Source organism: Lolium perenne, chromosome 7 (assembly GCF_019359855.2).
Source record: "Lolium perenne isolate Kyuss_39 chromosome 7, Kyuss_2.0, whole genome shotgun sequence".
NCBI classification, from domain to species: Eukaryota; Viridiplantae; Streptophyta; class Magnoliopsida; order Poales; family Poaceae; genus Lolium; species Lolium perenne.
The window spans coordinates 28,393,284-28,401,292 of NC_067250.2; the positions used below are offsets into that span (position 1 = coordinate 28,393,284).

Genomic DNA, 8,009 nt, shown 5'->3' on the forward strand with positions numbered 1-8,009 from the left:
GACTGTACCCATCTGTTCCAAATTAAGTGTCATAGTTTTTTTTAAAGCAAATTTACAGACTTTTTTTTAGACTAAAGGCAAAGAATTGATCGGCTTTAAATTAATAAAACCCTTACGGTACCAAGTACTCCCTAGTACCATACATGGTGCGGCATATATCTTAGCCAACATAAAGCGAAACTACTAGAGATAAAAACAAGCACAAGACGTTTGCGGTCATCCCCTCGTCAGCCGTCCCCTTGTGTTCTCGGGATGTCACTTTCGGTGAGCTCCGCGTGCACGAGCCGGAGCTTGTCCCCAATCCTGCTCGACCCTGAGCCTTTGCGGATGGCGTCCACTGCTGATATATGATCATACATTTGTATATAATGTCAGTAGGGTGACGGGTTACCTTAGCCTGAAGAATGTGTTTATTGCGCACATTTCATAAGGACCAACATAGAGCCGCCAACAAGGTCCAAAACAAACGGCGGGACCTGCCCGGCAAAACTTGATAAAATATCAAAGAATTGAAGAAAAGGGGAGGGGCACCTTCTGCATCCCAGCATTTGGCGAATCACACTCCATCCAAACCTCGCCGGGGAGCAACTAAAAAATAAGTGGTTAGATGTTTCCACAGCACCGTAAAGGGCACATCGCCCATCTGATGGCCCCCGGCTGTGGGCAATTACTTCTCTAGTGGGTAGATGATCCAGCACAACTACCAAGTGAAAATATAAATCTTGAGGGGGAGCTTGGCAGCCCTATCCACGAGCTGGTCCCACTTGGCTCTGCCTCTCCCATCGAGGGTTTGGCGAAGGCGCAGGTGATCCTGCCCCATGCCCTAGCCACCAAAAATACGTGTTTTGATACACTACGACAATTTGATTTGGATCATAGAGAGTACGTGACATCGATAGATCGTGGAAGCTAGATTGGAGGAAGCAAACTATCCATGCTCCACCGCTATCCTGTGAACGCTATCAGGATCACTGAACGGTGTCATCCCGATTTATACGGCTACATCTGCACTGCTTTTGCACGCAACATGTGCACGTACAAGTATATAAATAGTTGTTTTGGCGATACCAAAATTTTCAGAAAATTTGTGGCGATCAAATTAATTAAACTATACCTGAAGGGTGCAAGGCCTGCAGGGGAGGTTTAGATTGATCATCGATTCAGAAGGATCGTAAGGGAGGGAGGGAAGGATGGCTGATGATGAGCAACAGTGGAAGATCCCACCGAACGTGCAGGAGCTAGCTGCGGCCGGCAGAGACGAGCTGCCGAGCCGCTACGTGGTCCCCCACCATGACCGTCCCACCTCCGGCGTCGCCAGCGACGACCCCATCCCCGTCGTCGATATCAGCCGTCTGTCCTCCGGCGCCGCCGACGAGGCTGCCAAGCTGCGTTCCGCCCTCCAGAACTGGGGACTTTTCCTCGTAAGAAATTCGACACCTTCCTCTGTTTCTCTTCCCGTTCATTCAGTTTCATCTTCAGGCTATGTCCATCTCTAAATATCTGCAGGCCGTTGGGCACGGGATCGAGCCGGCTCTCCTCGGCGAGATGATGGCCGTGACGACGAATTTCTTCAACCTCCCGCTAGAAGAGAAGCAGAAGTACACAAACCTGGTGGGCGGCAAGAAAGAGCACCAACTCCAAGGCTACGGCGGCGACATGATCCTGTCCGAGTCGCAGGTCCTGGACTGGAGCGACCGGTTCTACCTCATCGTGGAGCCGGAATCACGCCGTCTCTATGACCTCTGGCCGACGCAGCCCCGTTCCTTCCGGGACGTCCTGCACCGGTACGCCGCGCAGTGCAGGGAGCTCGCCGACGGCGTGCTCCGGGAGGTCGCCAAGGTGGTCGGGCTGCGCGAGGAAGGGTGCCTGGTTGACATGCTGGACGAGAAGGCCGTGACGTACATCCGGCTCAACCTCTACCCTCGCTGCCCCCGCCCCGAGAAAGTCCTGGGGTTCAGGCCCCACTCCGACGCCTCCATGGTCACCGTCGTCCTCAACAACGCGGCCGGACTCCAGGTGCTACGCGATGGCGAATGGTACGACGTGCCCGTGGTCCCTGGCGCGCTGGTGGTGAATTTAGGGGATACGGTGGAGGTGGTGAGCAATGGTCTGCTGAAGAGCCCGGTTCACAAAGTGGTGGCGAATTCGGAGAGCAAGCGGGTGTCGGTGGCGGCGTTCTACACGGCGGACCCAGAGAGGGAGGTGGAGCCGGCGCCGGAGCTGGTGAGCGAGGAGAAGCCCAGGCGGTACGGGAAGATGAAGAACAGCGACTACATCAGGAAGCTCCACGAGAGTTTGGCGCGAAGGGAGAGGGCAATCGACAGGGTGAAGATCTGATCGATCGAAATTAGCACCTGGTGCCTTCTGCTCTTCTTGAAGGATCTATATGCGGATTACTGCACGTGCGGGGTGCGGTGTTGGATTCACTCGTACTGTGCTACTATCACTCTGAAACCCACTTTATTTTTTCTTCGTCGTAGTGCACTTTATATAAAATAAACCAGACACACTAGTATTATCAATTAGGCTATATATTGTACATATAGCTTTTGTATATGTCGATGTATTTGGTCTATGTATTTGTATCTTTACTATTAGTTTGCAATGCGATCGTTGTGTCATACGTCATCTGCGCTTTTGCACTTTAGCCCCTCATTAATTGAGAAATCAACCCACAATTCAAATGTCTAGCTGTCCCACCGAAGTATTCCTCCCGATCCACGATGCAGATGCCTTTTCTTACCTCATCATGGATAAAGTGAATGGATGTGCTATGTTCGTTATGTGACAAAAGTGATGATCTTGACTGTTCAAGGTAGCATATTTGAAGTTCAAACATTATGTCAAAGTACTTATGGCTATGCTCTGCTAATTCTTAATACGAGATTGATGGATTTTCCCTTCTTGTGGAGTATAAGAGAGATGTATTGCATCATCTCTATCTTAGGACGTGATGCCCATATAAATGGGTATCTTTCACATGTTTTTATTTTGCATCTTCATATCTCATTATTGCATTGTTATTGTCCACTAAATCTTAAAAGAGAGAATATTCAAGTGAACCCATGAGCTGCACTATTTTATCATAAGAAACACCTTTATATTGCTTTTATCGTGTTTCCTATTAGCTGAACTATTTTAATCCGAAAATGCAAAAATATATGTACTTTTCTTATTTGCATCCGCAACACCCAAAATAATCAACCCTTTTACAATTTTTACTTAGTTACCTATTTCTAGCAAGTTTTACTTGTTTTATTATTACTTGTGTTTTATTTACTTACACAAAACCTTGTGCTTGACAACCCCACAATGAAGTTGGGGACACAAGGCGTTTGTTTTACTTTGCATGATTGCTAGAAAAAGAGAGGGAGAGAACACTCTTTGATCAGTTCCCCGAGAGTTCAATATAAACCCTCGAGTCACCCTTGTGGGGAAAATACTCTGCTGACACAACACTCTGAACTTGGAGTCCCAATGTCATCACGTGCTCAGCTCTCCTCACCATCGTCGTAGCCACCCCCGTCTCGAGCTGATGCCCTCCTCGAGCTCGTTTCATTTCCCTCAACCTCATGGTGCAAAGAATCGAGGCAAGCTACTCGGAATCCAGATCTGCGCTGGCCCACTTCATCGCCATGCCTACCTCGCCACCTAGCCCGCCACGCTGTAACATTGCAGCTTCCCTGTCTTGAGTTGATGCCCTTCGCGAGCAGTGGATAGAGAATGCATGCCCACGTTGACACTGTCCCCAAGGGAGGGTAGGACACTGAGACGCTCGTGTCCATGGACATGTTGCGTGTCTCCGACGGCCTGCCATGCTCCGCCGCTTTCTCCAGCGAGCGTGATGCCCATGGACTACCCAATGAATCCCCAAACAAGACGTCTGCAGCGGCTACTCGCACCGGAGAAGCATGCTCCCGATCCGTGCGGGTGCTTGTACCCATCGATGGACAAGAGACTGTGCGGCCCTAGTGCTAAGCGAGGCCGCCGGCGGTAGGGTAGGAGGGAGCACACGTGCGACAGTTAGTTGGGGTCCTTGTGAGATGGGGGCGTTGGGCAGGTCGAGGGCGACGATCTCGCCATGGTGGGTGGCCAGGGCATTGACCTCGTGAGACCAGCATTGAGGGGCTTTTTTTGGGGTTATGTTTCTTCCTTTGTCTATTTTTATTACGTGGAAAATTAAGGAGAACCTTTATGTGAAATAAAATAACATTTTTTGGGTTATTTGCAAAAATAAATCGACAATTAAGTTTTCACCTCCACATCGACCTGATAGGTGGGCCCAAATTGTCAGAAAACTGGTTTAACAGGGCTAATTGAGTATTATGTATAATTTCTTTAATGTGGTAGTTTCCTGACAAGATCATTCGAAGTGTGGTACTCACTCCGTTCTAGGAGATTTTGAAATGTAGGATGTAACTACACTAAATAGCATCTAGATACATTTTAAAATTTGACAAATCACTACGGGAAAAATAGGCGTCGTTGTGCAGTCTTTCTTTGCCGTGTGCCCCCGCACGGCAAAGATTTCTTTGCCATGCGCACAGATAAAAACGCACGGCAAAGATCTTGACCACGGGAAAGATAGACACAAGCGCACGGCAAAGATACGATTCACGGGAATGACAGAAGAGGCTGCAAGGCGAAGAAAAGTGCACGGAATGGCCCAACACACCGCAAGGCAAAGATTCGGTGCACGGTAAAGACGTTGGGCATTGCCGTGCCTCACCCTTTGCCGTGCGCGCAGCTGGGTAGCACGGCAAATCTCAAAAGGCGTGGCGGGATATATTTATCAACAAACGAATACTTAGCCCAGTGGTAAGGTTGCACGTTTTCCCTACTCTGCGTCCTAGGTTTGATTCTCGGACTAGCTAGTTTGGGGACTTTTTTTTTTAGATAAAACATGTTTGGCACACGGTAAAGAAGTGATCTTTGCCATGCGGCGTCGCACAGCAAAGCATTTGCCGTGCAACGTTGGCGAGTTGCACGGCAAAAAAGCCTTTGTCCTCAATGGCATTGCCGTGCGACTTTACCGTGCGGCATCGCACGGCAATGCCTTCGCCGTGCATATAGGACCCGTTGCTGTGCAAATAGTTGCACGATAAAGTCTTATTTTCCTTTCCGGTAGTGAATCTCATATAATCTTCGTAGCAAGGAGGGAGTATTTTTTTATCATTTTCTTGAGGCAGAAAAGCAGCTCGAATAATCAACGCGCGATCATCCACAAAATCGAGGGAGGAGGACTGGATGAGGATTGTGTGGCCGACGTGACGATGGACAAGGTGGTGGGCCAGCTGCGTTGAATGCTTTGCACGATCGCGCGGCCGTGAAAAACACAAACACCCGACGATAATCAACGCGCGATCGATTAACGCAAACAGCGGCCTTTTTTTTTTCATTTTCCTCATCTATACTGTAGCATGGAGGGAAAAAAAAGGAAGGCCGCAAAAGTCCAAGGGAATATTAGGAGGCGCGCAAGACGACAAGGCGCCTGCGAAGCTCGGCGCCCTGCTTGACTCCACTAGCCAGATGCCAAACCCTTCTCCCACGTGTACGACAGCGATCCCCTCCGCGTCACCGCCGATGGAAGGGTGGGTAACCTCACCGTCGTCGTCAGCCCCAACTTAATGCACCGCTCTTGCTCTCTTGCCTACCTCTCCTCTCCTTCCTCTTTTTTATACTCTACTCGCCCGGCTCAGTCTGCTCCTCCCTCCCTCTCCCACCATTCTCATTCTCATCAGCGCACGCCTCGCCCACGAGCAGCCGCCCGCCTGACCCCCGTCGCCTCTCCGCTCCGCCCGGTTGATCCGCGACGCCGCAGCCTCCCCTGCCGCGCCGTCTTCGCCAGTACAGTACACGGAGCTCGAGCCTCGGAACCGTAGTCCTCTCCCGGCCTCCACAGTCGTCCCCTAGCTCGTCTGCTTCGCCATCAACCACGCCGTGAGTCTCCGGGTCGTTTCACCCTCTTCTCCGACCTCCTCCTGCTTTTGCACGTATCGTATATATGGTTATGATCTCGAGACATGTGCACGGTGCAGGGGAGCTCGAGATTCATCATCCACACCGATCGTAAGGGAAGGAAGGATGGCCGATGATGACCAACGACAGTGGAAGATCCTACCGAACGTGCAGGAGCTAGCGGCAGCCGGCAGAGATGAGGTGCCGAGCCGCTACGTGGTCCGCGACAATGACCGTCCCACCGCCGCCGTCGCCAGCGACGACGTGACGGACCCCATCCCAGTCGTCGATCTCAACCGTCTGTCCGCCGGCGCTGCCGACGAGGCGGCCAAGCTGAGTTACGCCCTCCAGAACTGGGGCCTCTTCATGGCAAGAAAACTGACGACACCTTCTATTAATTCAGCCTCATCTTCGATTAGGTAGTGATCGGCTACGTCTGAATTTCTGCAGGCTGTTGGGCACGGGATCGAGCCGGCTCTCCTGGCCGAGATGATGACTGTGACGACGGAGCTCTTCAAGCTCCCGTTAGAAGAGAAGCAGAAGTACACCAACCTGGTGGGCGGCAAGAAAGAGTACCGACTCGAAAGCTACGGCAGCGACATGGATCGGTCCGAATGGCCGGTCCTAGACTGGCGTGACCAGTTCTACTTCATCATGGAAGCGGAATCCCAGAGGCTTGACGACCTCTGGCCGACGCAACCCCCTTCCTTCCGGGACGTCCTGCACCGGTATGCCGGGCGGTGCAGGGAGCTCGCCGACGGCGTGCTCCGGGAGGTCGCCAAGGTGGCTGGGCTGCGCGAGGAGAGGTACCTTGCTGACATGCTGGACGAGAAGGCAGTGACGTACGTCGGCCTCAACCTCTACCCTCGCTGCCCGCGCCCAGAAAAAGTCCTAGGTGTCAGGCCCCACTCGGACGGCAGCATGCTCACCATCCTCCTCGCCGACGCAGCCGGGCTCCAGGTACTACGCGACGGCCAATGGTACGACGTGCCCGTCGTCCCCGGCGCGCTGGTGGTGAACTTAGGTGATACGGTGGAGGTGATGAGCAATGGTTTGCTCACGAGCCCGGTTCACAAGGTGGTGACGAATGGGGAGCGGGAGCGGGTGTCGGTGGCCGCGTTCTACACGGTGGACCCGGAGAGAGAGGTGGAGCCGGCGCCGGAGCTGGTGAGCGACAAGAGGCCCAGGCTATACAAGAAGATGAAGAACAGCGATTACATGAGGGAGCTGCAGGATAGTTTGGCACGAGGAGGGCGGGCCATCGACAAGGTGAAGCTCTGATCGAAATTAGCAGCTGGCGCCATCTATCTGCTCTACTTTAGAAGGATCTACGATTGTTGCAGATGCGCGGCCCCCTAGCTTGCCGGATTCAGTTGTGGTAGTATTGTAGGCATGATCTTGTACTTATACAGACTCCTTGGGGAAGAGTGCTCTACAAAATATGATAGTTTTGGAGATTTTTTTATTACTTTATTTCTTTAGTTCCACAAATAATACTCACTTTTGATAAATTTCACAAATAATACATTATCGGGATATTATTTCCTGATTAGTACTTTTCGGGCTCAATTATAGTAGTATTGTAGGCATGATCTTCCCCGAGGAGTTAATTTTGGAGATTTTCTTTAATATGATAGTTTTGGAGATTTTCTTTAATAATACTTTTTTTAGTTTCACAAATAAAATAATTTTTATAAATTTCACAAATAATACACCGGTAGGATACTGTTTCCCTATTAGTGTTTTTCAGACTAGACTAATCCAACTGGTCAAAATTCGGTGGACCAATCTGTATGATATAGCAAACCAAAAACATATCAGAAAAAACTAACCCGATAGAGCCTATTAGGCAAGGCCCGCCCAACAGGCACATATCAGGGAAGCCCAACCCAACCGCTCTGATACTTGAATCTTTTTCCTGCACCCACTTTTCTGCCCATGCCCGTTTGCCTGCTGCCCATGCCGACCTGCTGCTTGCATGCGCTCCTTGATTAGCCGAAGATTCGGAGTATTTCTACCTGTCGGGTTAATCTAGCTCGAAAAGTACTAAT

The 8,009-nt window shown here is 50.9% G+C and overlaps 2 protein-coding genes across 2 annotated transcripts; both read left to right on the forward strand.

The window, feature by feature from the left end:
- The first annotated feature begins 940 nt into the window (after nucleotides 1-940).
- LOC127317991 (protein LATERAL BRANCHING OXIDOREDUCTASE 1) lies at nucleotides 941-2,628 on the forward strand. Its single transcript, XM_051348600.2, has 2 exons — nucleotides 941-1,421; nucleotides 1,507-2,628. Exons 1-2 carry the CDS (start codon nucleotides 1,191-1,193, stop codon nucleotides 2,335-2,337), a joined length of 1,062 nt encoding a protein of 353 aa, XP_051204560.1. The 5' UTR covers nucleotides 941-1,190; the 3' UTR covers nucleotides 2,338-2,628.
- Nucleotides 2,629-5,661: 3,033 nt separating this feature from the next.
- On the forward strand, nucleotides 5,662-7,513 carry LOC127317990 (protein LATERAL BRANCHING OXIDOREDUCTASE 1). Its single transcript, XM_051348599.2, has 3 exons — nucleotides 5,662-5,940; nucleotides 6,039-6,327; nucleotides 6,409-7,513. Exons 2-3 carry the CDS (start codon nucleotides 6,085-6,087, stop codon nucleotides 7,237-7,239), a joined length of 1,074 nt encoding a protein of 357 aa, XP_051204559.1. The 5' UTR covers nucleotides 5,662-5,940; nucleotides 6,039-6,084; the 3' UTR covers nucleotides 7,240-7,513.
- The last annotated feature ends 496 nt before the right edge of the window (nucleotides 7,514-8,009 follow it).